Source organism: Parasteatoda tepidariorum, chromosome 12, assembly GCF_982258835.1.
Source record: "Parasteatoda tepidariorum strain Cologne lab strain chromosome 12, Ptep-v5.0, whole genome shotgun sequence".
Taxonomy (NCBI): domain Eukaryota; kingdom Metazoa; phylum Arthropoda; class Arachnida; order Araneae; family Theridiidae; genus Parasteatoda; species Parasteatoda tepidariorum.
This window is the reverse complement of record NC_141766.1, coordinates 58,877,568-58,897,002: the sequence shown is the minus strand read 5'-3', so window position 1 is coordinate 58,897,002 and position 19,435 is coordinate 58,877,568. Positions and strand designations below refer to the sequence as shown.

General features: G+C 29.6%; 1 protein-coding gene across 2 annotated transcripts in view; it reads right to left on the bottom strand.

The window, feature by feature from the left end:
* The window catches only part of LOC147801105 (phenazine biosynthesis-like domain-containing protein 1), a 49,981-nt gene that overhangs the window by 13,887 nt on the left and 16,659 nt on the right, over positions 1-19,435 (bottom strand). Inside the window, exons 5-8 of one of the 2 annotated variants that reach the window (XM_087155793.1) lie at positions 12,357-12,386; positions 12,192-12,277; positions 3,775-3,955; positions 1,136-1,198 (exon numbers count right to left, since the gene is read on the bottom strand). In XM_087155793.1, the coding sequence (XP_087011919.1) occupies positions 1,136-1,198; positions 3,775-3,955; positions 12,192-12,277; positions 12,357-12,386 (360 nt within the window). Of the gene's footprint in view, positions 1-1,135; positions 1,199-3,767; positions 3,956-12,191; positions 12,278-12,356; positions 12,387-19,435 lie in introns of both variants that reach the window. The other variant, XM_087155792.1, reaches the window with a different exon arrangement.

The following is a 19,435-nucleotide window of genomic DNA, read 5'->3' as shown; positions in this document are numbered from 1 at the left end:
TCCCAATCCCTCCCCGCAACAGCGTCACGCATTCTCCTTTCCCCCAATCCACCCTCCAGCGTCATGCCTTTCCCAACACAAGCAAAAGGAGAAGAAGCGAATTCTTCCTCTCCTCTCTCACACTCTTCCCCCCTTCCACTACTGCTCGTAGCCTCGGACCAGCGTAGTACGAATCCTTGCCTGAGGGTTGCTACAAAAGAGCGTTTATCGCTATTTTGCGAACTTTCTATTCAATTTGTGATTTTTTGATGAAACTGAAAGGTAAAGCTCCCGATTTTATACCCGGAACGATAATACGAAAAACCCGGAATTCCGGGGTACCCCCGGACCACAATCACCCCTGATAAAACTAGAATTCATGGGTGTCATTGACAGGGGACAGACAATGGATATATGTGCCAAAATTAGATATCTCTCAAAGCATCTCACAAAACAAAATATAATATTTCATGGAGAAAAAAAAAAAAAAACCTTTCTTCTCCAAAAATATCAACACATGCACTGAATAGAATGTTACAATATAAAATCAATTCAAACGCCGTATGAAAAAAAAAACTTATTGTAGGGGTGCCCAATCTTTTTGAGTGAAGGGCCACTTGTACAGCAGGTAGATCAACGAAGGGCCGCACACATATTTAGTCCTGTTAGTGGCAAATATGACGATTTTTATCTAAACATTATGAAGCACTAAATATTTTTTTCAGTAAACTTAATAACATATTTGCAGAAAATTAAATAATTTTGATTATTTGAATTTATTGAAAACTAAAAAAAAAACTAGTACTTTTTTTTAAAAAACTTTTTCTATTTTTCACGTTAATTAATTTATCACACACACATATATATATATATATATATATATATATATGGTTATATAAATTCTAACAAAAAAAAAAAGCTTTAAGAATGAAAGTGCAAAAAATATATGCATTTTATAGAGTAACATAGATTTGAATTAAATATTTTAATTAAAGGAAATTCATAATCTTTAAACAAAAGCCAAATTAAAAGAATTTTTTTAATTGAGTTCGGAAGTTCTCGCGGTTCACACATCAACAGTCAGAGTGCTGTAGGTTGTGCATCCTTATAATTAGGCTACAGATAAACGAATTCTAAATAAACACATTTTACATACCATAAAAAGAATTCTGTTGAAGAGTTTTAGACCAATATGGTGCAAGCACTGAATGAGCAGAACCTGAAAAGTAATTTAATTTTAATAAAAAGTCAAAACATATGACTAAAACATGAAAATATGATTTAAAATTTTTTTATTTTTAACAAAAAGTAGTATAGCCAAAGCATTCAAATTAATTTGAACTCGAGACAACATGATAGTTTCCAATTATAAAATGAAAAAAGGTAAAAATTTCTAACACTCAAAGTTACTGTCAATAATTTAAGATTAACAAAAAGATATCTTTAATTGAAAAATTCATAACCAGGGCTCAAAATTAATGATGGTTCGTGATCCCTAAAATTTTAATCAGACCATCATAAAATAAATAATCCATAGCCTCTTTGACCAGCAATCAATGTTAACAAATGGCTGTTTTGGTTATATGATTTTTAGTCACAAAATAGCAGATTTTTTTCATAATTGAGAATGAAGCTCCAATTGACGATTCCATATTATATTATAATCCTTGTCCATAATCTATTCTTCATTTATTTTGTATTTCTTTTTATTCTCCATATTCTATGATTTTATATTCTCTGCATTTATAACATTTCATTTTAACATTCCAGCTATTAACTTAAAATAAAAATTCAAAAAGAGACAAAAGACCATTGAAAATGTGTATGAATTAATACTTATTCGTTGTACTAGTGACTAAATTTTCGTAATTTCTAACCATGATTACAATAAAGTATCAATCAAAACAAGTTAGAACTGGAGCCAACTCTAGAACAACAGATTTTTAATTAATTCAAAGAGAAAATAAACTTTAAGGTTAAAAAAAAAGTTATTTACAAAACTAAATTCATGCATCTTTTTTAAAAGAAAACTAATCTTAATTTGCTTTTGAGTTAATATTATTTTTCTAGCAACATCATTTTGTAAATTCTTAAATAATAAAACATAACAAAGATGTAGAAAAGAAGTATGTATTCATATTTCACAAAAAAATACCTCATTAAATTTTTAGAAAGCCGTGATGGCTCAGGAGATAGAGTGCTCGTCTTCCAATGAAGTGAGCTAGGTTCAAATCCTAGCAACGGCTGGTCAAAACGAATTTCGCATCCAGCTTGTACCAACCACAGTGCTGACGTGAAATATCCTCAGTGGTTGATGGATCATGTGTTAGATACCCTTGCCGTCAGGCTAACCGTGGGAGGTTTTTCTCTCAATGTAAAGGACATACTGGCTATTTCCATCAAAAAAGTCTCCACGAAGACAAATTTCTTCTAATATTTGATCCAAGAGTTCCCTTGTCTTCTGGATTAGGTTCAAAATTACAAGGCTACAGAGTTGAACATTAGTAGTTGTAAATTGGGTCGGCTGTTCAACGATGGTTATAAAAATAAATTTTTAGCAAAAAAATATTAAAATTAAATTTATGATGAAAAGATAAATTCTTTTATAAAAGATCAAGCAAATATTACAAAATTAAAAAAAATATTAAATAGTACTATGTTTTGAATAACCAGGCCTCAGATCCTTCACTTCAAAAACAGGTCTCTTTAATCTCTCTACGCCCAAAACTGTTCTAAAAATCACTCATTTCCAAACATTGTATCATATGTTTCTCTAGATAGATTCTTATCCTTCCAGCTTGATCACAACCAGCATTAAACAAAGTTTTCCTCTTTGTTGGTTTGTGGTTTCAAATCAATATACTGATAAATACAAAATACATGAAACACGAAGGCACCCATTACTTATCAACTGCATATTTTTAACAATTACACTTGTACTATTTTAAAAATAAAATTTGGAAAAATTAGCAACACCAACAGCACTAAACAGCAGGCTAAGCTTGAACAGCATTGCATACTGACACAAAACCGAAACAAACAAAGGACATAAAAAAGGAAATGAAAAAACTTTAATAGCCTCAGTAATGAGCGCTACTCGTTTTATAACAAATCCACGTCGTAATAGAGACAATAATATCTATTACACAATTAAAAATAACAATAATGATTTGAAAACAAAAACAATGGCCCTTAGCAGCAAAAATTTGCAGAATATTTAATAATTTACACGATTAGAGAAACAAAGTGAACCTCATATGTTAGCCTCTCTTACTTTCTCAAATATTTAATTCAGTGTGTTGTGACCAACTCCCAACACAATCAAAAATCATTACAGTGGGAAAAGTTGACATGCTTTGAGCATTCCAGAAAAGAAATTTGAACAAAAAAAGTGAAAGACAAGAAAAATCACGGTCAAGAAGAGAAACAATGGCGGTGAAGAGACAAAACAGAGCTGGGGCTTGATCTCATTTATCTAAAGGCTGGTGACCAGAGACCTAAGACATTTCAAACTTTCTTACCTCATATTTAAAGGTAATGAAGCTTTTTGTTTTTCATTAGGAAATATATTTTCCAGCTTTAGTTTCTTGGGATGATTTATTTTAAAAGAAAAATAGATCAATAGAGGCAAAGTAATAATGCAACCTGTTTACACACAAAATAATTAATGGCTATATACCATCACAAAAGCAAAAATTACAAAATCTCTTTTATTTCATCGTTTTTTTCTTGCATAATCGTAACTTTAACTTGTTAATTATACAAAATAATTAAGATAAGATAAATACCACACACTGGGTCCTCAGCTACTCCCAACCAGGGTGCAAAGTACCGGGATATAAAATCATACTGATTTCCAGCATGATCTTTGCAATCGAATTTGTCTTTTGCTTCCAAAGTCACTATCACGCCAACCACTTCAGAAGATGCAGATAATAATTCATTTGCATTATTTTTGAATGATTCAAACTCTTGCCTGAAAATTTAAGCGCAACAGTAAATTGTAACAGAATCATAAGCACAAACAGAGAATATCAAAATAAGTATTTTCAGAATGTTTTTACTGAATTTTTAGAACATAAGAAAATCAAAATTTTTCTTAAGATTCTATGAAAATTGCTTACATAGAACTACTTTTTAAAAATATTAATATAAACATTTGTTTATTATTTTTAAAAACGCAAAAAATGAAATTAACAATAAGGGGTCCGAACGTTGTATTGTTGTCCGAACCAAACTAAGAAGACCATATTTCCCAGAGTGCAGCTACTCCCTATATTTTGAAGTTTAAGAATCCAAATATGTAAAAAAAAATATATGTTTATTCAGATAAAGTAAATTTTTGTGTTTGATTTCGTAAATTAATAAATAGTTAGCACTAATTAGCGTATTTGAGGTCACCCCAGAAACCATTTAGATTGACACTTGGTATGTGAAAATTTGATCATTAGCACAAAAGTTATTTAGGGTGATATCTTTTTCCTTTGTGTGCATTGAACATAGAAGATATTTAAAAGATGGTAATTTTTTTACACAAAAGTGACATTTACAAAATTTAAAAAGAGATAGAAATTTTTTTTACATAATATATTTTTTCTTATCAACACAGAAAAGAATATATATATTGAAAACATTACACAATTACTCCTTTTTCACATTTTTATGAGTCCTCATAGCATTAAAAGTAAGAGGGAAAAAAAAGGATTTTAAAAACCATGAAATTTGAGGCAAAAACTGAGATTGATGATATAGTTATCATAAGTAAGTATCATAAGATAGTATCATAATATTAGGTTTTTAAAAAATCAGCAGCAATAACTGCCAAAAAAAAAGAGATTTAAATGCTGTACGGATGTAGTGCAAATGAAACGTGTCAAAAGGCATTTACACAAATGTGTGATTTGAATTACTAGTTTTTTAAAATAATATTTTATGAGAATATAAGGATTTAAAAAAAAGAAACACAGAGATATCATGGACTACTATAAAATGGATTTAAATCTTCTTAGTAGAATGACGACTAAAAGGCGCAATTCGAAATTTTCGTATTGATTACCTTGTATTCTGATTATAGTAATATCTCAATAAAAATTAATTCAATCTAATTGTAGCAAATATATCACATTGGATAAAATAATTCTTCAGTTCAAAATCGGAATTGGCAATAAAATTGCTACTCATTAAAATATAAATTTAAAGAAAATGAGCAAGAAATGTTTTTTTCCTTCTTGTCTTTTTTTTCCTTCTTAGGAAGAAAAAAAAAAGAGAGTGCTGGTGCGAGCGGAATAAATGCCTCGTTAACGAGATTTTGAGTAAAAAAATTTAAATTTTAGATTAGCAGAATTCCGATATATTTCTGTCAGAATATAAATTATTGATTTGCGGAAGTCCACTATGAACGGAAATATCACATGCCTCATGAAATCAAGCATTAAAACTGTAGTCCGTGGATCGAGATTCAGACAGAAAGTAAAAATTTATTAACAAGAAGCAAACAAACACATACAAATTTAAAAAGAACGCCATCTGGCGGTATAAAAAGAAAAAGACTTCGTAGCTATCCTTCCCAGGGAATGACAACAATCTCCCCCTGCGAGAAGGATTTTACTTTTTAACACATATAACAATATACACATAAAAAATATTAATTCTCTTAACATAAATTTCAAATTAAACTTATTTTTTCCAAAGAAAAAATTAACTTCTCAAAAGTTACAGCTTTAGTTAAAAAATCAGAAATATTATCATTATAATTCTTATAAACAGTTTTCAATATTTTATCTTCAATCATATCTCGCACAAAATGAAATTTAAGATTTACATGCCTGGTTTTGTTAGAAGATTTACCATTGTTCAACCAGTCAATAGCTGCTTGGCTATCAGAAAATATAGTAACAGGAGCATCTATAAATTTTTTACAGTTCAGTTCATTTAACATATTTATTATCCAAGTAAGTTCTCGAGCTGTGTCAGCTGCAGCAAATAATTCAGCTTCACATGTTGATAGTCCTACACATCTTTGTTTTCTACTTTTCCATGTTATGAGAGAATTACCCATCATAATTACACAACCTGAAAAAGATTTTCCTCCTTCTGCATTGCCCCAACTTGCATCCGCACTACAGCTTAAAAAACCAAATTCTTTACTATAAAACAAGACTATCTTTTGAACCGTTCAAATATTTTAAAACTCTCTTGGCCAAAACATAATGCCTTTTTTCAGGACGTTTATTAAATTGTGATAAATAACTAGTTACAAAAGCAATATCTGGTCGGGTTCTATTTGCTAAATATAAAAGTTCACCGACGATTTCCTGATAATCAGTTTGATCTACTAAATCATCAGTAGGATTAAAACATCTATCTTCACCTTTAGTTATGGGAATATTTGTTTTCTTACATTTTTCTAAACCATATTTTTTCATTAAAGTTTCAATGTAATGAGTTTGAGATAGACCAATTCCGTTTTCCTTTTGTGAAATCTCAATGCCTAAAAATTTTGAATCATTAGTTGTTTCTTTTAATTCAAATGTTTGATTAAGTTTTGAAATAGTTTCCTTGTATAATTTCGAATTATTAGAAAATATTGCCAAATCATCTACGTATACACAAACTGCAAAAAAATCCTTATCATTAATTTTAGTAAATACGCAATTGTCAGATGCAAGTTGAGTGAGACCAATCTTTTTAAGTTCATTTTTTAACTTCATATGCCAATTTCTACCAGATTGAGGTAGACCATAAATACTTTTATTTAATTTACACACTTTATTTTTACCATATTTATCTTCAAAGCCTGGAGGTATTTCCATATACAGAGTTTCATCAATATCACCATATAAATATGCAGTTTTAATGTCAAAACATTTAACAAATAAATCCAATTTTGCTGCTAAAGCAATTAATAACCTGAATGATTCAATATTTACCACAGGTGAATATGATTCAGAATAATCAACATTTTTTATTTGATTAAACCCTGCTGCAACCAGTCGCGCTTTGAAAATTTTGTTATTATTTTGTTTATTATCGTCATTTTTAATTGTATACACCAATTTACTTTTTATTATTTTATCCTTCTTAGGCCTCTCAATTAATTCAAAAACCTTATGTTTCTCCATCGAATGAAGTTCGTTTTCCATTGTGGTTTTCCACTCGGAATATTTATTACTATTTATCGCCTGGTCATAATTTTGAGGAATAGACGATCCTTTCAAGGCTAAGTTCGCGTTTGCAGATATTTTATTTTTAATTCTTTCAGAACGTCTTAATGCATGAGTATTTTGATTATTTTCATTTTGTGAATCAGCACTTTCTTGGGACGATTTATGAGAAAAAGAATGTTCACTGCTTGATTCAGTTGGAGGGGAGTTTTGGGTTTCACTTTCGATTTGCGGTTGAGATATGTTAAACTGAGTCAAATCCTCAATGTTCCATATGCTACATTCATTTTTCTTTGTTAGAAATTTACTTCCTCTTAATGATTCGTTAAATTTAACAGATCGCTCTTCAATTACAATATTTTTATCAACATCATATATTCTATAAGCGCGCCTTTCTCTAGAATAACCGACGAAAATGCCACGTTTTCCAGGAACATCAAATTTATTTCGGAATTGTTTAGGTATATGAAAATAAACGACGCATCCAAATACTTTTAAGTAGTTAAGTTTAGGTTCTTTTCCTGACCATATTTCAATCGGAAGATTCTGTTTATTTTTCCGCGGTGTAAGATTAGAAATGTGAGTGCTAAAATTTAATGCTTCAGCCCAAAATTTTAATGGTAATTCACTTTCATACAATAATGTCCTAGCCCTTTCTACTAATACTCTTATGGCTCGCTCAGCACGTCCATTTAACGAAGGATTATACGGTACTGTTTTTTCCTGTATGATCCCATATTTTTCTAGAAAACTATCCATCTCGTTATTAACAAATTCTAGACCGTTATCTGTTCTGAATCTTTTGATTTTCTTATTCATTAAATTTTCATACCTTTCTTTAAACATACAAAACATTTCAAATACTTCATTTTTATGCTTCAAAAAATAAGAAAAGTACATCCCAGAAAAATCATCCACTAGTACTAAAAAATATTTTGAATTTCCTAATGAATCACAATTTATTGGGCCTGCTAGGTCCGCATGGATCAGCTCTAATATAGAATTACTTTGTGCAATATTAATTGTTGGATGACTTTTATGAGTTACTTTACTTATATCACAAGATTCACAGTGATAATTTTCAAAATCTTTAAAATTTATGCCAATAACATTTTGCATTTTAACCATGTATTGCGGATTTAAATGACATAGTCTTTTATGCCAAATATTATAAGTATCCAAATTACTTACTTCATTACATTCTAACTCAGAATTATTTACATCATTATAATCAAATGAATTAGGTGAAATGTTACTACACGGTTCCATTAAAATTTCAAAACGATTGTTTACTTTTACAGCTTTTAAAACACTGCGATTATCATTAGTTAAAATCAAAATATTATTACCTTTAGATTCTATTTTATAACCTTTATCAATTAATTTAGATACCGAAATTAAATTGTTTCGTAAATCTGGTACATATATTACATCATATATTGTTAGATTTTTACTGCAATTATCAATTGTTGTTGTAGCTTTTACTATACCAATGCCCTTAGAAATTAAATTTGCTTTCTTACCTGCTAATTGTATTATTCCATTAACATGATTTAAGTTTTCAAAAAAGTTTAAATCTTTTACCATGTGTGAAGTAGCACCAGAATCCAAAATGAAAACAGTTTTGTTTTTACCGGTAGCCCTAGAATTTATTTGGTGTTGTTCTTGTTCTGCCGTAAGTGCAAAATTTTCACTAGAATGTTTAGCTTGATTTTCAAATGCACAATGAGCGTTATTGTTTTTGGTTTTGTTCATGCCCGATTTATAGTTCGAAAATGTTCTTTTTTCTTGAGATGTTTGGTTTTGATTTCCCTCGTTCTTGTTTCGGAAGTAGCAGTCTTTAGCTAGGTGATTCGTTTTATGGCAGATGAAACATTTCTTCCTGCTTCTATTTTCATATTTATATTTTACTTGGAATGCTTCTGCTCGTCTAGGAATATCACTTCTTAATCTTGATAAGATGTTTTCTTCTTCACGCAGTATTTCTGAAATTTCATCCACAGACGTGCCAACCTAGCAAAATTAACATTCAGGAGTTTCCCTAACAAGAATTCAGGAGATTTCAGGAGGGGTAAAAAAAGGTGCATGGTATGCAACATTTGGCACTTCTAAGGAATTTTAAGTAAAAAATTTATTAAATATAAGAATGCAAGAAATTTTACACACTAATAGAGCAATAATTGTTTAAAAATATTAAATGGAAATAAAATAATTAAACACAGATTTAGCAACACAAAACTATATTAGGTAGATACTCTTTAAATAAATACCATTTCCTTAATAAAACATTATTCAAAAACCCGACACTGTAATAAAAATACACAAAAACTTTTAAAAAATAAACAAATTGAATAAGTATTTTATTTTAAAAAACCAATTCAATACTAATGTCTGTACAATAAAGAACCAATTATCCGGGATGCTCGGGACCATCGCTATCCCGGATGTCTTAATTTCCCGGTTTCCTGGATCGACAAAAAAGTGTCGTTAATCGATGTTTTATCAAACCCAAATTACAAGGAAAAAATGTAAACACATTTTAAAGTAAAAGAAAAAGGAAAAGCACTCCTAAATCTAAAAAGGAAAAAAAATTGTAGAAAAATAAAATTTAAAAGAATAAAAAAATTTGCAAGTTTAGACAAGAAAAACAAGTTTAAAAAATAATTACGATTCCTAAATCAACTAATAAACAAAACCAATGATTAAATAACGCAATATATTTCATGGGGGGGGGGCGAAAATAAAAGGAAAACCTATTAATCTAAATAAAAACAACACTTGAAAATTATCGAACCGAAACGATAGTTAAAAAACGGCACTAGCATAAATATTAAAACCTAGAACAAGGCAAGATCAACGGACTTTAAAAAAAAAAAAAAACTAATGAAAAAATTTGGTAATACAAATAATTTTATTGAGTGCAAAATTTATCATGAAAAAGAAAAAAAAAACGTAGTGGAATCAGAAAAACGAAACTGCAATCTGCTTCATAAAATAATTGTATGCTTAAATTAATAAACAATTCTCCTTTCTTTTTTTTTTATAAAAACGCGATTTTTAAATAAAGCAGGTGTGATTCCACATCAAGAATCATCATGATACCGCACTTCCAAAGAATCAGAATTTATTCAAAAGAAAAACATTTTATTTTTATTAATCGATGTCAAATAGATAAATATATTTTTCTCTTTCATCTTCTGTTCACTGATATGCATGTGCAATGCATTTTCCCCACCCCCTCGTAAATCAAACTAGCAAACGAAATCATCATGCCACTCCTTTGAGCTTAACGACCTAAAAGAGAATAAAGATCTAAAATCTTCAAGGTCGCGGAAGAAATGACGTTTCTCTGGGTAAACGGGGAAAAAAATTCTTCCCTTCCTCACATTTTCCTCTACTCAACTTCAAGGATTAGTCCAGTTTCCGCTTTTTTTTTCATATCGTTTTAGTTCAAAATGGCGGGAGAACCGAGCAAATTTTTTTTCCGGATTATCTGGATACCAGATAAATGGTTCTCTACTGTATGCATGAAAAAAAGAGTTGCAGACTTAGCTCTCCGCAATTAAGTCTTGCTAAAGTCATTGGTACATGATTTGTTGAAATTGATCCATACTTCCGTTTCGACTTAAGACATCCTTGAATTTTTTTTTTAAATATACGAAGACTAAACGAATAATTGATATCACGTTGCTAGTTTACGAGCTTGTTGCCAACCGTGGAAAAATACGCATTAAAAACTATAAAAACAGCAAGATACAATATCAATTCCAACTATCGAGAGTACGAGTTTCCCCACTCCTGAACGGACGTCACTCGATAACGACATGTGACGTCATTGCATTCAACTCCACACGAAAGAAGAGGAAGATTTCACCCGCCGCCAGTGTAAGGGGGCGGGTGAAATAGGAGTGTTTTTAGAGGTAACGTTGAAGAGGGGGGGAAATAAAGCATGTTCAGCTACGCTTCAGGCAGATGGTAGTTTGATAAGAGGGGATGGAATTCAAGCTGAAAGAAAAACTTACCTTCGCACTCGCGGAAAAATTAGGTAATTTTGAGTTTGGCCGTCGATCGCAGTTAAATTCGGGAGTTTTTCAAATCAATTCCGGAGGGCGGGAGAATAACTCAAAATTCGGGAGACTCCCGCAAAATGCGGGAGAGTTGGCACGTCTGCATCCATTTGTTTTTCACGTTGGGTTTTCAGGATTTCTTTTATTTTTGTAAATTTTCCTCTTAATCCTCTAACAGTATAATAAACAAGCTCTCTTTCAGAAATTTGCAGTCCAAGTGATGAACATTTCGTTTTAAGTCCTCGTGATCTTGCAATATAGTCTGACACATTTTCATTTTCCTTCATTTGAAGATTTTTTATTTCGTTACTTGCATCGATTTTTCGATCTTCTGTTTTACCAGTAAATGCGCTTTGAATTTTTTCCCATAGAATTTTAGCATCAGTTTCGTTTGCGAACTGCAGACTTTGGTCGTCAGAAAGCGATAGTTGTATGTATGCAACTGCGTCACCATTGTTTAATGTCCATTGTTCCCGCAACTTTGGATCAACGGGAGCTTCTTCAGTTAGCACATTAGCTATTTTCTTAAGTGTCAGTAAAGCCTTGACTTTAATACTCCACTGATAGAAGTTATCACTGTTCAGCAGTGGGATACTCGGCAGATCCCTGCTCATTTTGATTTTGGAATCCAAACGATGTAAATCACGGCGAAACTAAGTGAAACTTTTTACTGCGTCATAATTTTCAAAACCACAGCCATGCTGCCAACTGTAGTCCGTGGATCGAGATTCAGACAGAAAGTAAAAATTTATTAACAAGAAGCAAACACATACAAATTTAAAAAGAACGCCATCTGGCGGTATAAAAAGAAAAAGACTTCGTAGCTATCCTTCCCAGGGAATGACAACAAAAACATTACAAGTAAAAACATTACAAGTAAAATTAACTGTTTACAAAACCAATGCAGAAAGTAACAGCAATTAAGGAAATATCTTAAAATAAATATAATTAATAACATAATGGAGCAGTATTAAAACAATACCTATTAACTTCATTACACAGTCTAATCAACAGGTTTTTAGATTCCGATAGAACAACATCTTCTACTGGTAATGAACCGACAACAGCCTGGAAATGTAATAAAATTAATATAACACAATACAATTCACAGACAATTAAGAGCAAATAAAATAAATATTTGAATTACCTTAACTAATTTATCAAACTTCCCTTTCACCTAAAATAAACAATAATAAAAATTTATGAAATTAAAAAATGTCAAAACCATTTCAAAAAAATATTTTGAAATACATAAATGTTGACATAATAATGTGCAATTTTATGTTCCTTTTTAAAACTAAAATTAACTCTTTTTTTATAATAAATTTTAAATCCATTTTCTAGTTAAAACTAAAAAAAGTGATGCTTACATCCATATAAAAAGTTTAAACCTATAACCAAATACTACCCTGCAGTTTCAGTAGAAATCATAGTAAACAGATGGAATAGATAGAATTGAGAATAGATTAGAATGAATAGAATTAGGTACAATTTACTGTAGTGCTTTTTTTTTGTTGTAGCCTGAGGAAACACTTCTACGTGTTTCACATTTCAATCAAAGCAAAATTTACAGTAATGTAACATTTTAAAAAATAACTAGACAGTAATTTTTGAAAATTTTGCATTTTTTCTCATTTAAATAAACAAGTATCAAAATTAACAATTTTTAAAACTAAAATTAACTCTTTTTTATAATAAATTTTAAATCCATTTTCTAGTTAAAACTAAAAAAAGTGATGCTTACATCCATATAAAAAGTTTAAACCTATAACCAAATACTACCCTGCAGTTTCAGTAGAAATCATAGTAAACAGATGGAATAGATAGAATTGAGAATAGATTAGAATGAATAGAATTAGGTACAATTTACTGTAGTGCTTTTTTTTTTGTAGCCTGAGGAAACACTTCTACGTGTTTCACATTTCAATCAAAGCAAAATTTACAGTAATGTAACATTTTAAAAAATAACTAGACAGTAATTTTTGAAAATTTTGCATTTTTTCTCATTTAAATAAACAAGTATCAAAATTAACAAAATAATAAATGAATGAAATATTATATATAATAAATAAATATAATAAATGAATAAAATATTATATATAATAAATATATATAATAAATGAAACAAATAAAATATTTCCGTTACTATTTTTAGATTCTATGTTACATTTTAAACTTAGGTGATCAAGTAACAGTTTCAGCAGACATGTGACTGCTAGAAGAAGAAATTATCTTAAATTATTTATTCACAATGCGTTTTTTTAGTACTTACCGTATCTTTCGGCGGAAGAGCCGCGGCGCTATCGGAAAAAAAGTTGTTTTTTTCCTACATGCGGCGCTTCCGACGAAATATTTTTTTGTAGCAAAAAAATTTTTCAAGGAAAGTTATTTAAGAAATAATTTTCTGAGAGAAAGACTATTAAAAAAAATTAATAACGAAGTCGACGAAATATTCGCCCGTATCGCGATCTGCTGCAGAACATCGCCAATTCTTAGTAAACTTTCGGCAGCAGCCTGTAAGAAAATAAATAAACGAAATAATAATTTAAAAAAAACATAGCATAAGGAGAAAATTTAAAAGGTATGCATCTTGTATCCACCCCCAGCTTAAGGAAAAATCGCAAGCTAGAAATCTATTTAGCGCCTTAGCAATTGTAATTTAAGCGAACAGAAAAGGAAGAATAGGACCCTAAATCCGACACTCACAGGACTGACGAAATGCCGAACTTCGGATCTCTTTCGGAAATTCCAATATGGCCCCCAAATATTACTATAATTCAATTCCACTGTTAATTTCAGAAAAACCAATAAATTTAGTCAAGTTTCGATCATAGATTATGATGGGGTGAATTTAAAACTGGCCCATCATAAGAGAAATTTTACTAATCAAAATAATAATCTATATAATATAATCAAGAAGAAATAATCAGAATCCTATGAGGAAGAAATAATCGTTTCTTCTTTGGAGCGAGATCATAGTTCTCGTTTTTTCTTTTAGATAACATTTTGTTTTAACAAAAGACGCTTACCTCGCAAGAAAAAAAAAAAAGCTAACAGGGAACTACAAAAAATTCTTTTTTTAAACTAAATGCTAAGAAACTAACAATAAATAACAACAAAAAACAAGCTAAAAACTAATAACGATAAAAAAAAGCAAGCAAGCAACAATTAACAAGAAAAAATAAAAAGCGGCAAAATAAAAAAAATTTATGAATCGAATAAAAAATCGCAAAAAGGGATAAATTAATTTTATTGTCCATGTGGTAGTTTCAATGTCAACTGGGTGTGGCCAATTTATGGTCAAACAGAGGAGGGAAATTCGGGGGCAAATCAGTAAAGCACAGCTGTCAAGATTGATTGATCAGTTTTTTCCAACTTCCATTTCTTTATTTTGTTCATTGGAAATGCGGGTGTTTCTTCTTCTCACTTTATTTTAAACTGCTTTAGAAACAGATGTTTCCCTTGATACAGATTTTTTTTTCTTTTTCTTCAAGCTTCTTTTTTTATTTTTAAAAGATAAAATAAAGTAAGTTACTTCAACAGAATAAAATTCAAAATAAAAAGAATATAGTTGATTTTTTTTGTCTTATCAATATAAATTTCTTAAAGAATAAACGAAAGAGATTAGATCAGATTAAGAGCCGAATTTTGGAATGCTGGATTAGGGGTCCCATATCCTTTTCTTTTCCCCAACCCCTTTAAAATATAACTGATTGATTCCTCCTAAACAGATCCAATAGAAATGACACGTGGAGGAGGTGGGGTACACCTCTCTTTTAAACATTTTCTTCTCTCTTTCCAAGTTGAGTCACATTGGGTTATTTCCATTGAAGGAGAGGGCATTCTACCAACACCTCCTAGAAAAGAGTAGGCCTCTGCACGGGTTACCATAAATATCCTTTAGTAGTCCAAACGTAATGACATATATCGTATTTTCAACCACTGCGCAGCTTAGTACCCCGAACGTAATGACATCTTTCTTATTTTTCATCAACTGCGCAGTTAACTTCGTCACATCGGACTACTAAATTGATCCGTGCTGAGGCCTTCATACTTCTAGGAGGTGTTGATTCTACCCACTAAAATTCCACCCTCAAAGATTGTGAAAGTGAAACTTATTTCCCCTTCGCTCATTCCTTCAGAATTTTTTTGGGGCCTGCTTAGTTATTTCTTATTCTTGTTATTATTAGTTATTTCGTTATTATTAGCTGTTTCGATATTATGTATTAGTTTTTCCTCAAATTCTTAACGGTAATAAATTTTAAAATCTTTCTTTTAATAAATTTTTATTTTATTTGTTCTTATTACATTGTTTTACGGATTTCTGTAATCAGTTCAGCCTTAATTCAGCTACTGAACATATAAATATTTTTTTGCTGTTCTTCTGTTTTTTGGCGCGGTGCCAACTGGTAAGAACAACTTTATTTTATATAGTTTTGTTGTTTTCTTTTCTTCTTTTTTTTTGCTGAAAGAGAAAACTTTTTTTGTTGCTTTTTTTTGCTGAAAAAGAAATTTTTTATTATAATTTAGAAATTAAAACTTTACTTTATGAAATGCATAAAAAAATTTAATTCTTTATTATACAGATACACTAAATGGTAATTTAAAGGTCTCTTCTAAAAGGATGCTGATATGCGCGGCTTAGCACCATTGCGGCGCTTGCGCCGGAGCGGCGCTTACTATATCTTTTTTTTTTAAAAATTCCATTTTTATCGAGGTGCGGCGCTTGCGACGAAGCGGCGCTTTCGCCGAAAAATACGGTAATTCTTTTTATTTTTTTGTACAAAGATAAATAAAAGCCAGTCATTTTTATTCATACACAAAAAGAAATATATGCATTGAAAAAAAATATATATTCCTCCATTTCCGCACTTTGAAAATCATCAATGCATGAAAAAAAACTATAAAAATTGAAATTTATGGGCATAACTGAAAAAAGAATAAAGATTAACCCAAGTGTATTTACAACGAATCGGAAGCGACAAAAAGGGGTTCATGAAATTTATGTTTTGAAATTCAGACGTCTTCTCGATATTTTTAATATGTTTACTAACATATTAAAAATATCGAAATTTTAAAAAATATACAGTAACAAGTAGTGATAACTGTCGAATAATTGGGTGAAAAATTATATAATTATCAATAGAAAGTACTTAAATGTGTGATTTCAATTTCTCATACCACAATAATGCCGTAATTTTAAAAAAGCATGTGAAAATCAAATGAGTGAATCAAATTCTTCCCTTCTAAATAATATTGTACGCAAAATTAATAATATGAATTTAAAAAAACACACTGATATCAGTAGCAATAACTATGAAAAAGTCATTACAAAAACAATTGTTTCGTCATGCCAAAAAGTAGCTAATAAATGCACCAAAAGAATTATGCATATTGTAACAATGCGTAAACAATAAAGGGATTTTAAAAAAACATTGAGAAAATTTGTAGCATTAACAGCCGATAAAATGGTTGAAGTACCACAAGAATGTTATAGTATGACCCCTTATGACACATTGAATGTCAATTGTAAATTTCCATGTTGCATGATCATACTAAAAAATTTTTTAATCTGGTTGTAGGCAAATAAATCCTACTGAATAAATAATTCTTCTGTCACAAATCAGAATTCGCAACAAAATTACCACTCATAAAAAATACAAGTTTCAAAAACAATGAGAAAAAAAAGTTTTAAACATTTGCTATTTAGGAATTACTCTTTAGATTATCTTCATGCTTTATGAATTTTATGCTTTAGTGCTTGTCTCAGTTGATCATTAATTTGAGACTAAGTTATTATGGAATTTTTTTTTACAGTCATGTGTTGTTGAAGTTATTCCAGAGTTGCGTTTTTCTCAACTAAATCTGAGTTAAGAAGTGAATGAGAACTTCTTAAGAAAAACAAAAGAGGTTGACAAAATAAGTGTCAAAGACAGAATAAGTGTTGCATTAGCCAGATTTCACTTAAAGCATACCTGTCAACATCAGAAAAATAAAATAACAGAGATTTTACTAGTGACATTTTTTTTAGGCTATGAGTAAAGTTTTCATACATCATGCATAATCACGTAAGTCAAAAAGAGAAATTCAAAATTGGAAATAATATAAGCATTTACATTTAGTAATGTAAAAAAATTGTATATAAATCTTAATCTAAAGAAGATTTTTCTTAAAACCATTATTTATAATTACTTAATTTATAATTAATTATAGTTTAATATAAACACTCAACATACAGCTGTAATGGCAATAGCACCATCTGTTGAGGAATAAGAAAAGTATTTTCGCCATTAGCGGATATTTTATGGCCAAAATTTTATTTTTTAAAATTTAACAGGACATTTAATTAAACAGGAATAGTCATAAAATACAGGAGAGTTGGCAGGTATGTGTAAATAACTAAATGTAAATTTTAGATTAGAAGATTTTAGATTTTTTTTGTGAGAATATAAATTATTAATTCACAGAATTTCATGAATTAGCAGAAAAATCACATGCCTGGCTCTAAGGATTGATTTCTACAACTACACATAGTGTAAAAAACACAATTTCTAATTTTTAGCATTTCAGAAATTGCCTTTAAGACAAAGATTTTATATGTCTTATAGAAAATGTAGGTAAAACTTAGCATTTAAATCAACATTACTTCAGTGTCTGAAACATGGTTTTTATGTTAAAAATTTAGTCTATTTGAGTAAAATAAATTTGCAGACAAAACACCAATTTATAGCTGTCAATATTACAAAATTAAAAGAGATTCTTTATATTCAAAAATTGTAAGAGACCCAGCTATAGCTGTTTTGGGTGTTCAACCTATATTTTGTTTTTCTGCACAAAATCTATAACAGGATGCGTAGTCAGATTTTTTAACAAAAAATAAGCCCTTTTTTAGTTTTTTTTAAGCACTCAAAAAATATTTATAATCACTTTCCAAAAAAAAAAAGAAAATCATAATTAGGATCTCTGCACAAATAAAAAATTTTTTCTTCTATCATTTAAAGTTCTTTATTTATCAACATAAAATCAATAACTAGTTTCTGATAAATATTGCAGAGAAAAATTTGAAAATCCTGAATTTTTTGAGATTTAGAATAACAATGGACACGGCAAAAAAAAATCTCTTTTTAAGAGATAGAAAATTAAGCACTTTTTACAAACCCCGAATAAAATAGCAACTTTAAAGGCTTTTGAAAAACGTAAATAAAAAATAAGCAACTTTATGCACTTTTTAAAAACGCTGCGCACCCTGTGTAAGATTTAGAAACTTGAATTTACTGAGCAGTGCAAAAAATGTACAAGGTTAACAAGGAATTTAAAATTTGATATTTAGTTTGAAAATCAGTTACTGTTACATTTGAATTAAAAGATACCCTTTGAGCTACTTTGCGACCCTCAGGTATGCAACTAAAGAATTGAATTTCGACGTGATGAAAGGGACAATTTATGAACTTGAGTTTTGTTTTACTTCAAAATTTCAATTTCTTCAAAAAATTACTGCAATTTTAAATGCTTTTCTAAAAAAAAATTTTTTCATTCCTTTTGCTATAAGTAATACATGTTTATTCATGTTGTAGACAATTTTATCTCTCTCTTTAGATCTTCATTTTGTATGCTCATACTTGAGTTTATGTTGAAAGTAAAAAAAAAAAAAAAAAAAGAGTGAGAGAGAATTGGATGTTGCCAAGTATAACTTAACACTTTTATTTAAATTTTTAAAAATATAAAAGCCTTAATTAAAAAAAATTTCAAATTTAAACTGTTATATAAGGTTATTACTTATAGCCATTACTTATTGCAATGAAATAAAAATACTTCATTTTATTTTATAATGTAACAAAATTTTCCTAAGTTTCCTTTTTTCAAGTATAATTGATTATTTTCAAATCCAGACAATCATTCATTTTGCTAGGATTAACAAATTAATAAAATGCGCTTGCATAAAATTATAATAACTATATACAGTCAGACCTCGATATAAGGTCACCCTATCGGACATCACAAAAGTGACCTTATAAGCGGGGTGAATTTAAAATTAAAATTGCCTTCTAAGGAAGTTAAATAGGCTTTTGTTAGAAAAGAGCTCCCCTTGCCTCAGATAAAAATGACCTTATAAGCGATAATGATTTCTAACACTTGACCATATATCCGATAATCTGTAACAAAGAATTCCTATTCAGTGAGCCGGGACTTTGGAAAAATGACCTTATATACAGGGTGATCTTATAT